This window comes from Miniopterus schreibersii, assembly GCF_964146895.1.
Source record: "Miniopterus schreibersii genome assembly, chromosome: 2".
In the NCBI taxonomy this organism is placed as follows: domain Eukaryota; kingdom Metazoa; phylum Chordata; class Mammalia; order Chiroptera; family Miniopteridae; genus Miniopterus; species Miniopterus schreibersii.
Window position 1 is genome coordinate 176,473,972 of NC_138102.1, and position 21,627 is coordinate 176,495,598.

General features: G+C 36.7%; 1 protein-coding gene across 7 annotated transcripts in view; it reads left to right on the forward strand.

Moving 5' to 3' along the window:
* The window catches only part of POLR3B (RNA polymerase III subunit B), a 98,038-nt gene that overhangs the window by 22,299 nt on the left and 54,112 nt on the right, over positions 1 to 21,627 (forward strand). For all 7 annotated transcript variants that reach the window (XM_081128737.1, XM_081128743.1, XM_081128738.1 and 4 more), the window contains 4 exons: positions 3,217 to 3,339; positions 7,067 to 7,186; positions 8,067 to 8,201; positions 19,341 to 19,502. In XM_081128737.1, the coding sequence (XP_080984863.1) occupies positions 3,217 to 3,339; positions 7,067 to 7,186; positions 8,067 to 8,201; positions 19,341 to 19,502 (540 nt within the window). The remainder of the gene's footprint in view (positions 1 to 3,216; positions 3,340 to 7,066; positions 7,187 to 8,066; positions 8,202 to 19,340; positions 19,503 to 21,627) is intronic.

Here is a 21,627-nt window from a genome sequence, read left to right on the forward strand (position 1 = left end):
ATGTTGCAACCAAAATGCTTGATGTCTGTTTTCTTCTGTAAAATCACCTTGGATCTCACCAAGACACTAGGTCAAAGAATCTGAATTGCTATTTCTTCATGATTTAAATTTGTAAGAAAGTTTTCTTCACTGATAAAATCACTGATCAATATTATTAATATCCAGAGGTATATATGCAGAATTTTATTCTAACCAAGACTATTAAGTAGGGACAAGGAAAGGAGAATAAGACCAGGTTTTTGTTTGACCTTTGAACAAAGGCAATAGATCCCTGATACTGAATGACTCTAGGAGCAGCCCCTCATAGACACCTATGGGCTAAGTGAGCACTTTTCAGAGAAACAGAAAGGAAGAAAATAAGGGATTCTTTACCTTAAATCTGGCCAGAGACAGCAGTCCTACCACAATCCTGCACCTTCTACTGAAAAGGACATGGGAAACTGTCACTCTTACTCTGGAGGTATTAAAGGAAAGCCATCCTTTCTAGCAGGGATATGACTTTTTCTATTTGAGTTTCAAAGTCTGGGCTCCAGATAACTTTGAGAGTTGCATACTATTTGCAGCAACGTATTTCCAACCTTAACTTGTCCTAATGTATAAACAGAAAGAAAAAGAATGGAAGAAAAGGAACAGGAGGAGGACCAGGAGGGAGACAGAGGATTACTTATCAAACTTGGCCCTAAAGGATGCCACTAGCATCTCCCCTCCAGCACCATAAAGTCTCCACGTGGTGTGGCTTCCTAATGACTTCAGAGAGACGGCATCTGCAGAATCTGCCTTTCTGCCATTTATAGCTCGGTGCACTGACTCCCAGGTTTCTTGAAGGAAGAGGGCCCCTAGATGCTGCTGTCTTGCAGCAGTAGCTCAATTATTATATATACAATTTTTATAAAGGATTATGTACTGACTGAATACATTTTTCTTTTTTAAATATATTTTTATTGATTTCAGAGAGGGAAGGAGAGGAAGAGGGAGAGATAGAAACATCAATGATGAGAGAGTCATTGATCGGTTGCCTCCTGCACGCCCCCGACTGGGGATCGAGCCTGCAACCCGGGCATGTGCCCTGACCAGGAATCGAACCCTGATCGCCTGGATCCTAGGTCGATGCTCAACTGCTGAGCCACGCCCAGTCGGGCTGACTGAATACATTGAAAAGAAAATGTATTTTTAAACCTGTTCTTCTATGAATGGAAATGACACCTTTTAACTATGCTGTTGGTTTTTCAGTTAAGCTTCCAATGCATAATAAATTTGCAGTGGATAAAAAATAAAAATAATAAAAATAAATGAAATTAGGACTGATAATTTTTTAGGATTGCTCTTTAATCTGTGAAAGGCTAAGTGGTTTGATGAATGTCAAGTGTCCATTTTAATAAATTCATCATATGAAATTAGAGATAAAAATATGCAAAAATTTAAGTACAAAAAAGGTTTGTATCCTGAAAACTTTATTCACTAAACAAAAAAATTTTGAACAAGTTATACACTTAAAAAATGTTTTTAAGTTTAAATAGTGAATTTAATTCCAAAATTTGGTCTATTAGTTACCTGTGCTATATAACAAATTATAGCAGTTTCTGTTGGTCAGGGATTTGGGAGTTGTTTGGTTGGGTGGTTCTGGCTCAGGGTCTTTCATGAGTCAAGCTGTCAGCCAAGGCTACCATCACCTGAAGGCTGGATTGGAGCTGGAGGGTCTATTTCCATGATGGCTCTCACACATGGCAGTTGGCCTCACCACCGGAACTTTCAGTTGACTGCTTGGGTGTGACATGGCTGCAGGTTTCCCTGAGAGGAGCACTCAGATACAGAAAGCAGGAAGCTACAGTGCTCTATATGTCCAAGGCCCCAAAGTCATATATTGTCACTTCCACTCTTTTTTCTGTAGAGGTGAGTCATTAAGTTTAGTATACACTCAAGGGGAGGAATTAGTCTTTACCTTTTGAAGGGAATGTCAAAGAATTGGTGAACATTTTTTAAGCCATCACAGTTGGCCTAAAAGGGACACAGCATATATTTAGCTCCCCTCAAGAAACTTCAAAACTTTCAGTAAGTTTATATCTGATCCTAAAGTATCCACGTCAGATTTACAGAATACAAACTAAAATTCAGTTATAGAATTGTAGAATTTTGAGCTGGAGGGGAATTTTGAGTTGTGCCTCTTGTAGAAATGGGAAAACCGAGGTGGAAGAGGTAGTGTTTATAAGGTCTACTGTTGACATTATGTTAGGACAGACACCTCAGAGAGGTGCCCTTTCCATTGTACTCAGGCTAATGTTCTTGAAGGTCTGCATTGGAATTTGGGATTCAACTTAACACCCCCCCCACCCCCCATGTGGAGGGAGAACTGAGAACCAGAGGATCAAAGCCTAACGAGACAATTATCCCTGGTTCTGTTTTCTCTGCATAGCTAAAGGAAGAATTTTAATGCAAACATAACTTTTCCCCTAACTTCTAAGAAGCAGATTATTTCTCTGCCAAGAGACGGTTAGTGTGATTGTGCTGTATTTCTTGATATGGCAGAATTCCAGGCAAGTGTGTGAAGGAGTGAGCCTTCGCACCATATGGAATCTACAAAGACCTGCATTGCCGGCTGCCACCTTGAAACACTTAAGATAAGTGGGTTTCTTAAACCTGTTAAGTGTGTGCTTAGTTTTAAACGATCTCTTTTAAAACCTGCATGAAGTATAGCTTGGGATCTCTGGAAGAGTGAGGTAAAACACCCCTTAGGAAAAGTTCTTTTAGCTTGAATGTGGATGATTTGACAGTTTTCAGAAAAATCATCCTTTTGACAAAGCTAATTGGGGTTCTGTTTATTTTCAGCAATGCACATTTTCTGATTTGCCCTTTGGCTGTTTATTTTTATTTTATTTTACTTTTTCAGTTTGCCTTTGTGATTGTGACCGGTGTCTTCACTGTACCTCCCCACCTCCTTTCTTCATGATGAAACTCATAGAATATTTATAAATTTTACAAAATAGTACACATGCAAAAAGTGCTTGAGAATGTTTGTTTTCCTCTTCCTAATCAAAATTTCTGTCTCAGGTTCTTCTGCAGCTTGGGCTTTGGCTGCCAATGCCAGATGGCACCATTTCTGAGGAAAGAGCTAGCTTTTGCTTAGAAGTAATACCCACAAACAATGCCAAATTAGCATAAGCAAATGTCAGTGAGTTAATACAAAGCCAGCACTCTTTCTCTCTTTTCTTTCCTTCCTAGGCCATGGGTGTTGAGAGTGACCAGGAAATTGTGCAGATGATTGGAACAGAGGAGCACGTGATGGCTGCATTTGGGCCCAGTTTGGAAGAGTGCCAGAAAGCTCAGATTTTCACACAGATGCAGGTGTGTCTTTTCATTTTTCCCTTTGCTATGAAAGGGAATTGGAGATTTAATGGTGCTCATTGATAAAGCATGGGATGCAGTGACTTTTGGGGGTGTAGGTTTGGGAGGGGTGTTAGAGAGATGGAAGGAGTGATAGAGAAGCTTCTCTGACTTAGTTAGGGATTAGGCATAGACAAATCATCATCCTGTGGTGTCTAACTTGGAAGGGGGACATGTGGCCAAGAGGCTTTTGGTCTCATATGATAGGAAGTACTCTTTTTTCCTTATTTGCCTGAGTTATATATATTAAAACTACAGCAACTCTAGTGTAGAAAGCTTTTTTTTTTTTTCTTTTCATTTCTCTTTAATATCTCTTTTTATTCTCTACTTCTAATTGCTTTTGACATCTAGTTATATGTAATTTCTCTCCTTTCTCCTGAATTCCCAGTGTTATCAGCAAGGAAGGCCCAGATCAGAGACCCCTTTACCACTACAGAACGTTCATTGACCTGCTGAGGCACTTCCTGTTGGAACCTGGGGATTTTAGAACAAGACAAAAGATGAAGATAGGGACACACACACACACATACACACATATGCCTAGGATATATAACAGCCATACTTAGGACTTTTAGTCCAACATTTGTAAAGTTCTTTGCTAAGTGGAAATCAATGGTGACATCCCTAAGAGCCATCCTGGGAGGTGGGAATTCCCTACTATAGAAGCACAGTAGAGTTTTTATTGAACCATATGTCTGTTGTCTATTCTGTGGGTTACTTACAACAGGGTATAAATTCCAGGCGGTTTTTTTCTTGTCACCTAGGATGCTTGCAGAGATAGCATTTTCCCAGTTGTATCTGTTAGTGTGTATTCCGAAAAATCAAAGCCTGTCTTGGTATTTTCAAAGACTGAGTCAAACATTTAGGAAGGTTATTTTCATATGTAAGTATATGTAATTCCAAAGCACAAATCAGTGGGGATTATTCTCATCACTGCCTCCCTCTTTTTCTGCAGTTAATTAATAGTCAGCTCTGGTTTGGGACAGCAGTATCAGGAAAAGTGCTTGGGATTTAGAAGATTCTATTTTTGGTCTTTATTGAAAGTGAAATATTTAGTGAGCATGAGTCTTTGTTACAAACTGAAATTATATTGTCGAGAGGTTCCTAGAACATGAAGAGGAAAATGTTAAGAAAAACCCAGGAAGTGGCTCAGTTTGGGGAGATACACTCTATCCTTTAAAACTCTGTAATGCTCTGAAAGAGCAATTTGCCTTGATACCCCAGTGGACTCAATGAGATCTAGTATTCATTTTATTACATACATCATCATTAGTTGTCACATAACCCTAGAATCATAAAGCCGTTTGAGCAGGGGCTAATAGTGGGTTGGAAAATTGCTCATTTATTTCTCTTAAATAGGTACTGACAGAAAATTTTATCTAACTGAATCAGAGAAGTTCAATTAAAAGAGGAAAAGGGATTAAGGTAAAAAGAAAAACTCATAGACACAGACAATGTTATGGTGATTACCAGAGGAAAAAGGGGATGGGGGGAATTAGAAGGTATAGGGGAGATAAATGCTGATGGAAGGAGACTATACAATATACAGATGATGTATTATAGAATTGTACACCTGAAACCTATATAATTTTATTAACCAATTTCACCCCAATAAATTCAATAAAAAGGAAAAAAAATGATAAGAGGAAAATATAGTTAGTTAGCAAGTAAGACAAATGTTTCTAACATGAGGAAAACAAGCAAAGTGTAAATTTGAGATGGTTTGTACTCTGTATGCTGGATTAAAACATAGATTAGTTATTTGCTACTAATAAAAGGTTGCAGAGATACAAGTAATCCAAAACAGTTAAGTTGAACATATATTATGAACTAGGGCAACATGAATATCTTATGTAATTCTAAATGAAATGTAGCAAGTACATTTTATCTCATATAATAGAACTTTTGACGATATGGCATTTTAGTGGGTTGCTTAAAACCAGCATTTCGTTTTTATTGCCTGCCTTTTAGTCTCGCCTCCTTTTCTTCTGTTCACAAAGCCTTTTTGCTCTATATTAGTTACGTACATTTTACATCATCCTCGCCAAGTGATTTGGTGTATAGAGAAGAAATTATTTATTTTCTTTTGGGGAAGATAGGATGCAGTAGGGGTGTCATCTTGGCCTATTTATGAACAGATTGGGCTCTTACCCTCACACTATGAAACCCTGGCAATGTGATTGGATATTCTAGGGACAAGATGACTTTCTGCTACATTAGAAGTAATACCAGATGCCCCTGTGTTCTTTTTTGTTTCTTCCTTAAAGTGAAGCATCTTTAACCTTTTTCCCAAGGGAACTGGAAGACCAGAATTTAATGAGGACAGCTCAGTTTAGGGAAAACCCAACTGCCTATCTGTTCCTGGATCCCACCAACTGCTGAGTTGTTTTAATCAGTTCCCTAGTTATTACTTACTGCTAGGTTACTGCAGCAGGTGTTTACAGGGTCTTAGTTTATCTTATGCTCTAATGGCCTTTTTGTAGGGAAGATCCTAGGTTTGGTGCCCAAATCTTGTAACAGAGGAAGAATTCTACACTGTACTTGTCATTAGGAATCAAAGAAAAAGATGACACGACATTTAGTAGGAGAGAGATATACATGTAAATAGACAGTTAAAATATAGCGTTATGTGAATGCTAATGAAAGTATTCAGTGTTTCATATGTAAGGGATTAAAATAGAGAAAAAGGAGTGGGGCTAGGAAAGGTTTCAAAGCAGAAGTGATACCTCATCTAGGTTGTGAAGCATGGAAAAGAAATTTACCAGGCAGGTAATTGGGGACAGGAATTTTAGGATAAAGAATTAGGGATTCTTTAGGATAAAGAATTAGGGATCCCGTTTTCTTCTGACTAACTAAAAGCCAGTTTAAAAAGAAAAAAGCATTCATCATTGTTACAAAGTAATAAGAACCACGTGATCCTCTTCGTTAAAAGCTTTTTATTAAAAAATTTTAACATGTGCAAAATACAGAGAATAATATTATGAACCCTCATGTACTTGTCACCCAGCTTGAAATCCACTAATGTAAATCTTCCAACTTTTCTTTTTCAAGATTGTTTCAGCTATTCCAGGTCTTCTGCATTTTCATGTAAATTTTAGAATCAATTAATTTTGATTTTTAAAAAGCCTGCCAGGAGTATAATTAGCATTTATGATGCATCTCTTGGTCATTTTGAAGAGAATTTTAACAGTAAGCCATCTTAACAGTATTAAATGTTCTAGTGTATGAAAATGGAACAATCATCTATTTATTTAGGTTTTGTTTTTTCTCAGCAATGTTTAGTAGTTTTCAAGTTAGAAGTCTTACATGGTGTAATTCCTTTTTGAGGGAGAAAAAGTACTACCCCAAAATATTAACTGTAAACTGTGTTTTTTTTAGGTGGAAGCTTTATGGCTACTTTATATATATTTTTTACTCATCTGTATTTTCTAAATTTTCTATAATGATTATCAATTTTATAGTATGAAAACAAATTATAAAATAGGGAACCAGTGTATTAGATACTGTATTATGCTGTTTTGCCATTGATTTGTGACAAATGTTGATTTTTGACTAGGCCCAGTGCAGCTTTCTCCATAACCAGGACCCTTGTCTTTTTTGCTTATAGTGTTATGTATGGGTAGGTGCTTAATAACTTGTCTTCAAAGATATTGTTACACATTGTTATACTATATTCTGTTTTTCATAGGCATTAAAATATATAGGGAACAAAGTAAGAAGACAAAGGATGTGGGGAGGTGGACCAAAGAAAACCAAAATAGAAGAAGCAAGAGAGCTCCTGGCTTCTACCATCCTGACCCATGTGCCAGTGAGTACCTTTGCATGTAGAAAAAGGACTTACCTAGTTCTCCAAGGTTTTTGTCTTCCCAGACAAGCCAGTGCAATTATGTAACCAGTTCTGATTTAACTTACTGATTGAGCCAGGTTCATTTATATGGATCTCAGGGTTTGTACTAGAGAAGATTGAGTAGAACATTTGCAGTGGATTCATTCATCCATCTGTTCATCCATACAGTAGATATTTGAGTACCAGACAATGTTTTAGCACTATTCCTATTGTCTATTGCTACATAACAAACATTTCCAAATGGCACAAGATAACTGTTTATTGCTATCTCATGATTCTGTGGTGGTTTGACTAGGCAGGACAGTGGGAGAAGGGCTTTCTCATTTTGGGTCTCATAAAGTTGCAGACAGATAGCAGCTGGGGCTGAAGTCATTTGAAGGCTTGATTGGGCTGGACACCTAAAATGTCTTCCTCACTCATATCTCTGGTTCCTCAGTGCTTTTCCAGGTATTCTCTTTTCCCCCAGCAGAGTGTCCTGGACTTCTCATGTGGTACTTCAGGACTCTTAGAGGAAGTGAAAACTGCTAGTTTACAGGCCAACACAAAGGGGATGATGGATTCTATCTCTTAGTGAAGGAGTGACATGAAACATAGCGAGGGAAGGAGTTGATAGGGATCAGCTTTGGAGAAAAGCTACCATAGGGACTGAGTACAAACCTGAAAAGACATCATCTCAGCTCTTAGGAAGTTTAATAGACTAGTTGAATTTCTTTTGAATAGCAAGAATCATAACAATTCATTATTTTCTTATTTAAATATTATAACATGGGTTCTTTTCTTGAGGCACCTTAAATTATAATATGCATTGTTTCAAAAATTTTCTCTGATTTCTGAATTACAGGTTAAAGAATTCAATTTCCGAGCCAAATGCATCTATACTGCAGTGATGGTACGAAGGGTAATTCTGGCTCAAGGAGATAATAAAGTTGATGACAGAGACTATTACGGTAACAAGCGATTGGAATTGGCAGGACAGGTAACTAAATTATTCCATGTCAGAAATCTTATTTTCTTTAATAAAAATTAATTTGGTATTAATTTTAAGTAGGAGGAAGAGATAGTTGAATGGAATATACATTCATATATTTGAAGTATAAACGTTTCACATATGACTTACTATCTCTCAGGAATTTCTTTAACTATGAAAACTCTCTTAATTCTTTAAACATGTTACTAGTATATTACCTATATCTTTTGTTGAGATGTTTACCCTCATTCTGTGTAATGTAGGAAGTGAAGTATGACTTTTAAGTAGTATTTATTTATTTATTTAAATCTTTACTTGAGTACATGTTTACTGACTTTAGAGAGGTCAGGGGGAGAGAGAGAGAAGAAAACATTGATGTAAGAGAGAGCATTGATCTGTTGCCCTCCACACATGCCTCCATCGGGGATTGAACCCACAGAACCACACAGGCCAGGGCATTAATATTTATTATGAATCAGCTACCATATGCCTGGCATAGTCCTAGGAACTGGGAATACAGAAGAAATAAGACAAAGTTCCCTTTTCTCTTAGTCCTTAGTGTCTATTGAGAGAGGTGAACAGTAAACAAGTAAACAATCCCCTAACTTTTTGTGACATAGTAGAAGTGGGTTAGTAAAAATGTCTCTAATCTCATTTTAAGTCTTTGCTAGTAAATTATACCTTATTTTGAGAGTATGTACCCCTTTCAACTGGTTAGCAAGTATCTAAAAGTCTTCAAACTTTATGTTTCAGCATTTAAATCAGTAATTTTTTTAAAAGAGCTAGAATATAGACTTGGCTGCTTTTGATATTTTCTTTTTATCTTTGGTTTTAAAGAATTGCCTTGGTGTGGATGTACTGAGTAAGGTTCACTAAGTTCTTAAATCTGTAAATGTGTGGCTTTCAGCAAATTTGAGAAATTTTCAGGCTTTATTTCTTTAACTATCTTTTTAAAAAAATATATCTTTATTGATTTCAGAGAGAGGAAGGGAGAGAAAGGGACAGATAGAAACATCATTGATGAGAGAGTCATTGATCAGCTGCCTCCTGCTCACCCTCTACTGGGGATCAAGCCCGTAACCCGGGCATGTGCCCTGACTGGGAATTGAACCTCGATCTCCTGGATCCTAGGTCAATGCTCAGCTGCTGGGCCACGCCTGGCTGGGCTAACTACCTTTTTTGTACTATTTTCTTCTGACTCAAATTATATCGTTAGACCCTTGAATATTGAGGCTCTGTTCATTTTCTTTTCAATTTTATATTGTTCTGCAGATTGGATAATTTCTATTGACCTACTTTCAAGTTTACTTATGTTGTCTCTAATATGCTGTTACGCTCATCCAGTTTAGATACTGAATTTTCCAGTTCTAAAATTTTCATTTGGGTATTTTTATAGCTTCTGTTTTTTTCTACTGAGACCTCTTGTTTGTTCATTCATTGCAATCATATTTTCATTTATATCCTTGAATTTTAATAGCTACTTCAGAATCCTGGTCTGCTAATTCCAACATCTCAGTCATCTTGAATATGGGCCATGTTTTCCTGTTTCTTCATATGGCTAATAGTCTTGGATTGTATGCTCATGAACATTGTGGGTGATATTCTGTCTTATTCCTCTGAAAAGTGTTCTGCTTTTTGTTTGTTTTAAAGCAGTTAACTTGGCTATAAACCTCTGAATTCTATCTCCTTGCATCAAGCAGCTGAAACATTCTCTTTAGTTCTTTCAGTCACAGTTGGGCTGTAAGATGCTCTTTTTATTATTCTCATGGTTATTTGTCTTATCAATTTAAGCAAGTATTTTTAGTTTTTAAAAAAATAATGTTATGATTTTTAAAAATAAAACAGTAAATTAAGCATTATCAGATAGCAGGTATTAAAATAAAAATCACAATACACAGTGAAAAGGCTTTAAAAAATAACATTACTACAGTAAAATGAATTTCAGACAACTATAAGAAAGTTTGCAGTGAAAATGAGTCTCCCACTTCTGACCTCCCTTCCCACCTGACTCAGTTCCCTAGTTCCTCTCTCCAGTAAGTCACTTTTCCCTTCCTTTCCTCTACCCTTCCAAAGACATCTTATGCATGTACAGATATCTTTATTCACTGGCATTTTAAAGTTATGCTATTGGAAGCTCTTGGCTTGCAGACATTCAGGCCTATGTATGAATTTATGCTAAGTTTTGTGGACCTCATTTTGAGTCCTGTGTCAGAGGCAAGTTTCGAGTCAGGCTTTGCAATTTTAGAAGAAATCATCTATTAAAGCAGTTTGTCCTCATTAATATAAAACAGATACTCAAAGCAGTATGTCTATGAATGTTGCTTGGCCATTATTGCCAATCCTTCTTACTTAAGAGGAGATTTAATCAGTGAAATGCCTGTGTTGCTACAGAAATTGACATATGCCTGCTTTTGTGTCTGTGCTTTTTAGTTATGAAATATTTCATGCATATAGGACTATATATAATGTGTATGTGTGTTTGTGTATTAAGACTCATAAAACTAGTATTCTCATGCCCAACTCATCTAAGAGTGAGTACAGAACTAGTCCATTTGAGTCCTCTGTGTGCCTTCCCTGATTCTTAGCTACCCCTCCCCTCGGTCTGTTCTCGAGGCTCTGGCCAGGTGCCTTCCTATTCACCTGGTGGGAAGAATGCAATCCCAACACATTCCTGAGCACTTACTATAAGATTATGTGAAGCACATGTCCTTTTCCCAGGAGGATCCCTCAGCAGGCTTGAGCTTCAGACGTGGATTTATTCAGACGTGGATTTAAAGGTTTTTAAAGCATGAACTCTTACTCGGAATCCCAATATTAAAATAGGTAAAAGTTGAGCCTTTCTAGTTGAAGTGGGACGTAAGAGCTTGTTTCTCTGCCTGTTTGCCCTTTCCCTGAAACTCCTGTGTGGAATTCATAAACGTGGTTGACAGCTCTGTAGAATGAAGTGTAAATTCTAGCAGGGCTAATGGGGTCCTTGATGATCTTGCTGCTGTACACCTTTTTTATAGCCTGATCTCGTGCCAAGGTGAGCCACTTACATCTTCCTAAACACACAATGATGCTTGTTCATCCTTCTGTGCCTTTGAGTTATGCCTTCTGCCTGTTGCCCCTCCCTCATCTCCCCTTCACCCTTCCCCTAATGAGCTCCTACCCATTCATTATTCTTTGAATCACCCTCCCTGAAACCATCTGTGAACCCCAGGAGTAGTTGCTCTGTCTTTCAAATGCCAGCAACACTTTGTTCAAGTCTTTATTTGCATGCTGAATTACTATATAATTCTTTACCTGCATGCTCTTTCTCCCTTTAGACCATAAGCTTATTGAAGGCAGGAGCCATTTATATTCATCTCTCTATCCACAGTTAAAGTACTCTGCACTGAGATACAATGGTGACCAAGACTTTACAAGGCACCTGCTCTCAAGAGTGTGCATTTTGGTAGGGGAGACAGACAATGAACAAGTAAACTGTAAATGTGGTAATTTTAGATAGTTATAAATGTTTAAAGAAAACCAAAAACAGGCTAATGCTAGAGAGAGGGGTGGGTATTGCTGGGGGAAAGACTGTTAGTCAAGATGGTCAGGAAAGATCTCTTTGAAAAAGTGATATTTTTAAGCTGAATCCTCAAATATGCCAGCTACAACTTGAATGGGGTGAAGCCAGTCTCACACAACCTTGGGAACTACATTCCAGCAAGAGACCCAAGCAAGCATATCCATCTCCAGGGAGTTCTGGTGCTGGAGGAACTGGAAGAGAGGATCACTGTGGCTGGAGTGCATGGGGTGTGGAGTTGGTGAGAGATGACATTGGAGAACTAGCATGCAGGTGGTGGAAGGGGTTTGTATTTAGTTTTACATGCAGTGGAAAACCACTGGAGAATTTTAATCAAGGAAATGATGCAACCTGATTTTCAGTGTAGAAATATGTGATTCAGAGATGAACAGGCCAGGAGTGGAGCGGTTAGGAGGCTATGGCAGTATTCTCGATGCCAGATGGTGGTAATTGGAATGGTATCCAGCAGATACTACCACAACTAAATTTTTTAAAACTAGAATTAAAAATTTATAGGTTTGGGGGAAATTTTAGTGTGCATCCTTGGGAGTTCTATGTGGTTATAATGGCTGATTCTAGTTGGTGGGTTTTGGCCACCTTCAGATTGACCACTGTTTGGGGCACTGTGGGTATCCCTACCACCATCAATCCCAATTTTTACAGTTTTTTAATTGGAAAAAAAATCATGCAGTTAAATGAGTTCATTTTTAAAAAGTGTTGGTTATTTAGAGGAATAAGGAATGAAGTCAGGAGAGGGTAGAGGAGAAACTGTCCTGTTGCTTAAAAAATTAAAATTAAAATGAGGGTTCCCATGTGCAAGAAAACATGGCTTTATAAACAATGTAGAGACATAAAAGGCATTATGTTGGCTAAAATGTGTAAAAACAATAGCTGCTAATTTCACACCCCATGGGATGAGGGAGCATAAATGTGCTTCAGCTTTAGATAACAGAGCTGTATCTGCTGGCCAAACTGGTCCACAGAGCTTTCCCTCAGTCTTACTGCCTGCCACCTGAGGGCTGGCAGGCCAGCCGCCAGTAGAGGTGTTAGCAAAACCTACCCATTTCAGGCTTAATCTTTTCACCTACCTTTTCTTTTTCTGTAATGTGTTCATTATTTGCTGAGCATAACTCTATTCTTTGTCTTCAAATTTTTTGTTTCTAATGCAGCTTGCTTTGTATGGGTGAGATATGAACGGCACCAAAATCCGGCACCCTGGAAAGCCAGGGATTTCCACTCTGTGACAAAAGAATGCCGTCTTGACTTCAGAGATTGCCTAATCCCAGCTGTTCTGATAATGTAATTAAGGCTGCCTAATGTCTTTAATTTTGCAACCAGTTTGTGTGAAAAGGAGAATTTGGCACTCCGAAGGCTTAAACACTAAATAGCAATCTCAAGACGCCTAATTAGAATTCTTTGACATTAAGCTAATTGGTGAAACTATTTCAGCAGCTTAACTTCTTTATTAATTTTTTTAGGATTTTCATTGAAAATCAATTGATGAGCTGTCAGCATTTTTTCCTTAAATATAATGTGCTCTTTAGTGGTCCTGTCTTAAACAAGCTGAAAGGCCTCATACTAACTGTGAAGGGTAGTGAATATTATCACCAGCATTCCATCCCTTTTAGTCATTTCACTCTTGACCTAAATAATGTGACTTGTTGTATGACTTGGCCTTGTAGTGTCTCACTGCTCTGTGAACTGGAGAACATTTCTCTTAAATTGAAAATTTAGGGCTGGAAAAATTTATTAATAAGGCAGTTCTGATGAGTGTGCTCTTTTTACCTGTTTAGTACCAGGAGCATTTTCTTGTGTTTGAATTGGGGGCTTCAACAATTCAGCTGTGATCTAAAAAATCCTTGTCATAATTTGAGAGACAAAAGTCTTAAATGTAAGAGACTAATTAAAATAGAGCTGAGCTGTTGTGGTTTAGGTTAAGGGCATTCGCTTCTGTTCAGAATGCTTATTCAAGTTCCTTTTGCCAGTTTCCACAGGAAGTTGCTGAAATGGGTTTCCTTCTCCCTCTTGTCCCTTTGCACCTGCTCCCATTCCCATATTCTTTCTTTCTAGGAGTGAAACTGCTGGGTCTAAGTGGAAGAAAGGATTAAGCTCTTTAGAGGAGGAAGCTTTCTTTTTAGAACATTTCTGACGTGGCAAATTCAAGTCCAGGATCTTGGCTTTCCTATCACAAAGTCGATTTTAGTGGAAAAGTGGGAGGCTGTGTCTAACTTAAGGGGGAAGAGCATAACATCACATTCTACTTAGGAAATTCTTTCTTTAGTAATGGCTAGGGGAGAAGACTCATTGGCTTCGAAGTTTTCACTATGAGTCAAAAAACTACCCATGGGTAATAAATATTCAAGAACATAGTCAGTATGGAATTTAGAAAATCTTTAGCTTACAAGATTTCACTGAATTTCAGAACTCCTCTTTAAGTAAATAATTAGTGTATATTTCCCTTTTTAAAATATTAACTTCTTTTTTTTCTTTTTTTAAACATATCTTTATTGATTTCAGACAGAGGAAAGGAGAGGGGGGAGAGAGAGGTAGAAACATCAATGATGAGAGAGTCATTGATCGAGCCCACAACCTGGGCATGTGCCCTGACCGGGAATTGAACCCTGATCGCCTGGATCCTAGGTCGACGCTCAACTGCTGAGCCACGCCCAGCCGGGCAAAAAATATTAACATTCTTATTTGTATCTTCTGGTGCCCATATGCAAGAGTTTCTACAAATAGGATTGCCTAGTCATTGGAGTCAAGTTAAATCTGCAGCTTAACTGGAGAATGTCAGACTAATTTTACAAATATTTGTTCATCACATTGTACATGTTGCTGATGATCTTCATCCTATGACTTAGTATCAGACTTTTAAATTTTTGTCTTGATTATCTAGTGGGTATAAAGTGACATCTTGTGATCTTAATTTGCATTTTCTTCATTACTAATGAGGTTGAGCCTCTTTTACATATGCTTATTGACCATTCCTGTTTTTTCTTTGAGATACCATTTGAATTGTTGCATTTCCCTTATTGATTTCAAGATTTTTTAGTATATTTGGGTTCCTAGGTTTTTTTTTCAGTTATATGTGTTGCTGATATCTCCTCCCAGTCTGGATTCTTTTCTTTAAAAAAAAAACTTTGTGGGATTTTTTGATGTCTAGAAGTTTATAATTTTAACTGTGGTTAATTTTGTCAATCCTGTTTTTTTTTTAATGCTGCTTTTTTATATTTTAAACTTATGCCTTTAGTATTTGTTCTTTAGTCATCTGGAATGGATTTTTGTATATGGGATGAAGTAAGCCATCCAATTTCATTTGTTTTTCAAGTGAATAACAAGTTCTAGCACCATTTTTTATATAGTCTTTCACTTCCTCAGTGATCTGAAGTGCCACCTCTGTCGTATAACAAGGTTTAATATATGTGTGGGTTTGTTTCTGGACTCTTTATTGTACCCATTGGTCAATTTGTTTATGTAGTCATCAGTCCCTTCACCTTTTCAGGAGTGTCTTGGCTTTTCCCTATAAAGTTTAGAATTAGTTTTTATTAAAAATCTTTAAACATGTATAAAATTTCAAATATGTACAAAAATAGAACTAGCTATTAAAATAATATTAAATATTGAAATTTAATATTAAAAATAAAATTAGCTAATAAAGCTTGCTCCCATATATCCAGCATGCAACTTCAATTATTATCAATAGAAATCAATCTTGTTTTATCTATGCCCTCCTTAACTCCCTTAGATTCCCCCTATTCCACAAATTGGGTTTAAACAAATCTGAGTTATCAAATCATTTCCTTTCATTTTTTTAAAAAGTATTTATTAAAAAAATTTTTTAAATCACAGTTTACATTCAATATTATTTTGTATTACTTTCAGGTGAACAGTATAGTGGTTAGACAGTCATATACTTTACAAAGTGTTCCCCCTGATATTTCCAGTGGCCAGCTGGAATCGTACACAGTTATTATTATTTACTATATTTCCTATGCTGTACTTTACTATCTCCATGACTATTCTGTAACTACTGATCTGTACTCAATCCTTTCACCTTTTTCACCCAGTCCCTTAACCACCCTCTCGTCTGGCAACCATCAGTCTATTCTCTGTATTTATGAGTCTGTTTCTATTTTGTTTGTTTGCTTATATTGTTCTTTAGATTCCACATGTAAGTGAAATCATGTGGTATTTGTCTTTCTCTGACTGACTTATTTCACTTAGCATAATACCCTTTAGGTCCATCCATACTGTCGAAAATGGTAGGATTTCGGTCTTTTTACTGGTTGAGTAATATTTGATTGTATATATGTACTACAGCTTTTTATCCACTCATCTATTGATGGGCACTCGGGTGCTTTTGTAGCTTGGCTATTGTAAATAACACTGCACTCAACATAGGGCTGCATATATTCTTTTGAATTAGTGTTTTGGGTTTTTTTGGACATATACCCAGAAGTGGGATTGCTGGGTCATAACGCAGCTCCATTTTTAATTTCTTGAGGTACTTCCATGCTGTTTTCCACAGTGGCTGCACCAATCTGCTTTCCCATCAACAGTGTACTAGGGTTCTCTTTTCTCCATGGTAGCCATTCTGACAGGTGTAAAGTGATTTCTCATTGTGGTTTTAATTTGCATTTTTCTGATGATTAGTGACACTGAACGTTTTTCATGTCTGTTGGCCATCTGTATGTTCTCTTTGGAGAAGTGTCTATTTAAGTCCTTTGCCCATTTTTTAATTGGATTGTTTGGCTTTTTGGTGTGGAGTTCTTTATACATTTTGGAAATTAACCCCTTATCAGATGTATCATTGGTAAATATAGTCTCCCATTCAGTTGGTTGTCTTTTCATTTTGTTGAAGGTTTCTTTTGCTGTGCAAAAACTTTAACTTGATGTAGTCCCATTCGTTTATTTTTTCTTTTGTTTCCCTTGCCCAAGGGAATATTTTAGAAAAAATATTACTAAGAGAAACGTCCTAGATTTTACTGCCTATGTTTTCTTCTTGGATTTTTATGATATCGAGTCTGACATTTAAATCTTTAATCCATTTTGAGTATATTCTTGTATGTAGTATAAGAAGGTGGTCTAGTTTTATTTTTTTGCACATATCTGTTAAATTTTCCCAACACCATTTATTGAATAGACTGTCTTCACCCCATTGTATGCTCTTGCGTCCTTTGTCAAGTATTACTTGACCATATAGGTGTGGGTTTATTTCTGGGCTCTCTGTTCTGTTCGATAGATCTATATGTCTGTTTTTATGCCAGTACTATGCTTTTTCATTCCTCTAACCTTGTTTCCTAAAGAATTTCCCACATTCTGGGTCCCTAGATGATGGTATTCCCATGGTGTCATTTAACATATATATTCCTCTGTCCTCCTAAATTTTTTGTAAACTGGTAGTTAAATTCAAAAGCTAGTTCCTACTCAAGGCCTTTTTTTTTTTTAAGACTATGTCTGATTATATCTATTTTTTGTGTGGTTGGAATTGATCACTGGGGTTAGATGTTTGGGGCCCTGATTCATCCATTATAAAGTTCCCCATCAGCTTTTCTCCTCATGGCTTTATTTAGCTGCTGCTGCTTATTCCTATGGCCATTAATTAATTAGGGCACTCAAAATAGTGATACACTAAGTTTCATTCTTTCTGCATTGTTAAGCTGGAATTTTTCAATAAAGAATATTTTCATTAGCTTCTCTTTGGCTACCCTGAGACATAATTTATATGGAAAAGGCAGATGCTAGATGTTTTGTGTTGGGTTTTTTTTCTAAACCAGTTTGCAGAATATTGATTTAATTCCCTAATTTCCTCCAAAAGTAGGTAGTGAAGGGTTTTCTTTTTTTCTTTCTATCATTATAAACTTAGGACTTTTTAGCATTCTTATTTAATTTTAGAATTATCATCTCCATTTTTTTGTTTAAAAAAAAAAAGCCTGCTACTTTTTTTACTGAGAGTGTATTTGAATTTATAGATCAATTTAGAAAGAATTGATATCTAATAATACTGAGATATACCATGAGCATAATATATCTTTCCTGTTGAAATTCCCTTTAATTTCTCTCAATACTGTTTTAAATACAATTACTTTTTATATACAGTATTGGCCTATATCTTGTAAGCTTGACGAATTCACTTATTGATTCTAGTAGGGTTTGGGGTTTTTTAAAGATTCTTTGGGACTTTCTATGTGGACAAACATGTTATCTGTTTTCCAGTATCTATACCTTGTATTTCTTTTTCTTCCCCTATTGCACCGAATGGTACCCCATAATCCAGTGTTGAACAGGAGAGGTGAAAATGGACATTCCCTCTTTTTCGACAAGTTTATAAGGGAAAGCTTTAAGTTTTCTGCTCTTTCCTGCGATATCTGGCCCTTGCTTTGTATCAGTACAGGATCCTTGGCCCAGGCAGGTTTCCTGCCCTGCCCCAGGGAAAGATGGTTGTGGCTTCTCCTCTTGCACCTGGCCTTGTACCTTTTCCTGGAGTCAGTGGCCAGAAGATTTGCTGGCCTTTCTCCAGCAGTAGGTTGCTGTTACTACTGGTTGCAGGGAGAGTGCCTCTTCCACCCTCACAGACCTACAGCTTTGTTTCTGCCTCTCTCTCAGCGCAGGTTACCTTTGCCTGGGACCATCGGCTGGAGGGTTTCCTGACCCTACTCTGGTAACTTAATGGTTTTGCTTCATGTGAGAGAAACTCCAGGCAAATAGATAGGGTTTTGTTGCTTATTCCAACAAAGGGGTCGCTCTCAGATCTTCTTTCTCAGGTTTTACTCCAATCTTTCATGAGCACTCATGGAAAAGAACTTGTGAATGTGGATCCTCTTGTGTCTGGGGCTCTGAAGGATTCCACGCTTTCATGATATCCCACATTTGGCATTGGAGAAGTCCTTACAATTTTAACTGATTTCTTCTTTTATGGCAGACATCTGCTCTGTCATGTGTCCTTGGAGAGACTTGTCACCATTTGCAGTTCAGTTCACTTGTTGTCTTGCACCCTTACCTCTCTGTAGGAGTCAACAGTTTATGATTTTGTACATGATTCATCATTTTTTAAATTATGAAAATGGGAAGGATGTTGTCTTATGGCTTTCTACAGTGGAACTTACACATCTTTCTTAAGATCTCCACTCTCCTTCCAAATCCTGGAGCCTTCCTTCCACCTCTGCCACTCATCTATTTCATGAAATCATTGATTAACCCTGTTTTCCAGTAATCTTAAAGTAGGGGCTTAAACACTTTGATTTTTTTTTCTAGCATAGATGGAACTTTTTTTTACACTGTATTTTGGCCTCTCCAGCATTTACATCATTCTCTGCTTATTCAGGCTTGTGGAGCCCAGGCACTGGTCTGCGGATTGGTATGAGTCTGTGGTCCAGTTTTCACTGGTCTAGAGAGTAATGAGTAAGGATGGATAGTGTGAGTTTCATCAAGCAAAGAAAAGTACATATTTACCAAGTTGAATTTTAAAATATATTTTTTTCAGTCTTAAGCAGTTTCTTTATTTTGTTTTTTAACAAAGTTTAATAAAAACCTAAAACTTATTAAACAAGCTAGTAATGCATTTTGAAAGTTTACCATATACTTTTTTTTTTTTTTAGCTTTTATCTCTTCTTTTTGAAGATTTGTTCAAAAAATTTAATTCTGAAATGAAGAAGATTGCGGACCAGGTGATTCCTAAGCAAAGAGCAGCCCAGTTTGATGTAGTCAAACACATGCGTCAAGACCAGATTACCAATGGCATGGTGAATGCCATTTCTACCGTAAGGCTTCAGTCATTTGTTTAGAGTTTTGTAACTTATTTGTAAATCTATTCATATGCATTTATATGTGTGTGTTTGTATGTGTATGTATATATAAAAGAATGCTTACAAATCAGATTTTTTTTCTACTTTGAAAGATAGTCTATAGTTTAAATGTTATCAGTAGGAAATTTGTTGCTATATGACTTTATTGCCAAATTATAGTTCCTGTTATATGAGGCAATAAGAAAATAGATATACTCTTACATACAGGAAAATCTTAGTTTCACAGTTAATAGTCATTCTTCTCATGGATATATTTTCCCATTTTTTTTTCTATAATAAAATGGACATATTACAAATAGGTTTATTAATGACAACTTTTGTCCATAACAGTACAGAATGTTTCATTTCATTGTAGGTTTTTATTCCTCAGAGGGCCATCAGCTCTTCCTCATGTAGAGATAAAGTCAGGCCTCTGCAGCTGCTGTGTATTCAGGGCCTCTGGCTGTTCATACAGGGTTATCAGATAGGTTCTTGCTCCTTTTCTTAAAGCGCAACAACTATAGGTCTATCTGATGAAGTCTGGTTTACATTTTGTATGCCAGGCAGAAAATTAGTTTTATGGATGGGATTTTGCCTCAACAAAGGAACAGTATAGTGTTACACATTGATTCCCTTAATGAAAGAATTAGTAGCGGAGTTGCTGCAACACTTGACTTTAGAAATTTTCAGTCTATACGAGCAGCCCTTGCAGTGACAGCTATATCTAAACTTGAGGCAGACCAGGCCTTTGTACCTAGTTAGGCACATTAAACTCTTGTGGTCCCAGTTTGCCTAAGAGTAGATCCCTGTATATTTAAAGAGAAGCCTCCAGAGACCATTTAAACACACTTCTGTTAGAAATACTTTTCCTTGCTTTCCTATGATTTTCAGGTCATAATAGCTGTTCTGAGCACTTCTTTTGTCCCTAAGTGATAACGCTTTACCTCCCAGAGAAGACTGCTTATTAGAAAAATCAGTATTAAACCTTCTTGCAGGCGTTCCCCAACTTGTAGGCAACCAGAAGAAGGTCAGCTCCTAAAGTTGTGTTGCCATTAGTATAATATTTTCAACAAATAAATTTTCTTAGAAGAGCAATTTTAGACCCCTGTCTGTTTCTCTCTCCCTTTTGTAATACTCCTGCAGAATACTAGAACAAATTCTTGCTGAACGTCTTGGCTTCACTCCCCATCTACTTCCCGTTTGCCAGCAGCTGCTGCCTTATTTTAGTTCTGTGCAGAATATTTATCTTACGCTTACTCTCTGGACATAAGTTTCTGAGGTTTGTTCTCATTCAAAGCATAAAAGGAGTTAATGGAAAAAGCAGTAAAGAAATTAACTTATGGGATAAATGTGTTTGCTTTATTTCTTTGCTTTGTAATGGATAGTGTTTCTTAGAATTCAGCTCTTTTCCATGTTATCAAAAACTCAGGTTTCTGAAGTGATAGACTTTCACTATAATGATGATTAAACTTTTAATTTGTGAGGGAGCCCCCTAAAGTCACATATCTTAATTCAAACAGATCGCCTCATCTGCTTCTGAAACCCTAGCAATTTTTCTACTGTGAGGGGTTTTAACCCAGGATTCATGAGTCCTCCTCTGAAATTGAATGAAAAATTTTGTGTTCATGACCTATGTATATTTTTCTCAAGAGAACAGTCATAGCTTTTTATCAGATTTTCAAAAGAAAAATGAAAAACCAGTTTGGCAGATGCAATATTTTTTTTGCTTTTGAATCAGAAAGATCATTAAATTATTTTCTTTTGCTTTTCTATGCATACTATTTTCTACCATTAATTCATGTTGCCATAAATTTAAAAGTTAGCAGTTTCTAACCTTAATCTTTAAATTACCCTTGAGAATATTTAATATGTGCAATTAATACAACTATGAAATAATATATTTAATGTATATATTTAACACATAGGAGATACGTTTAATGTTCAAGATTTATTTCATATGGATCTTTTTTAAGATTGACATGATAGCCACATAAGATATGTATTTCTTAATATGAATATGTATGCAGTTTTTAGCCTTAATTAAGAGCCTAGTTTATTCATTATCCCTGATAACTGTTATTAGAATCATTTTTCTGTTGCT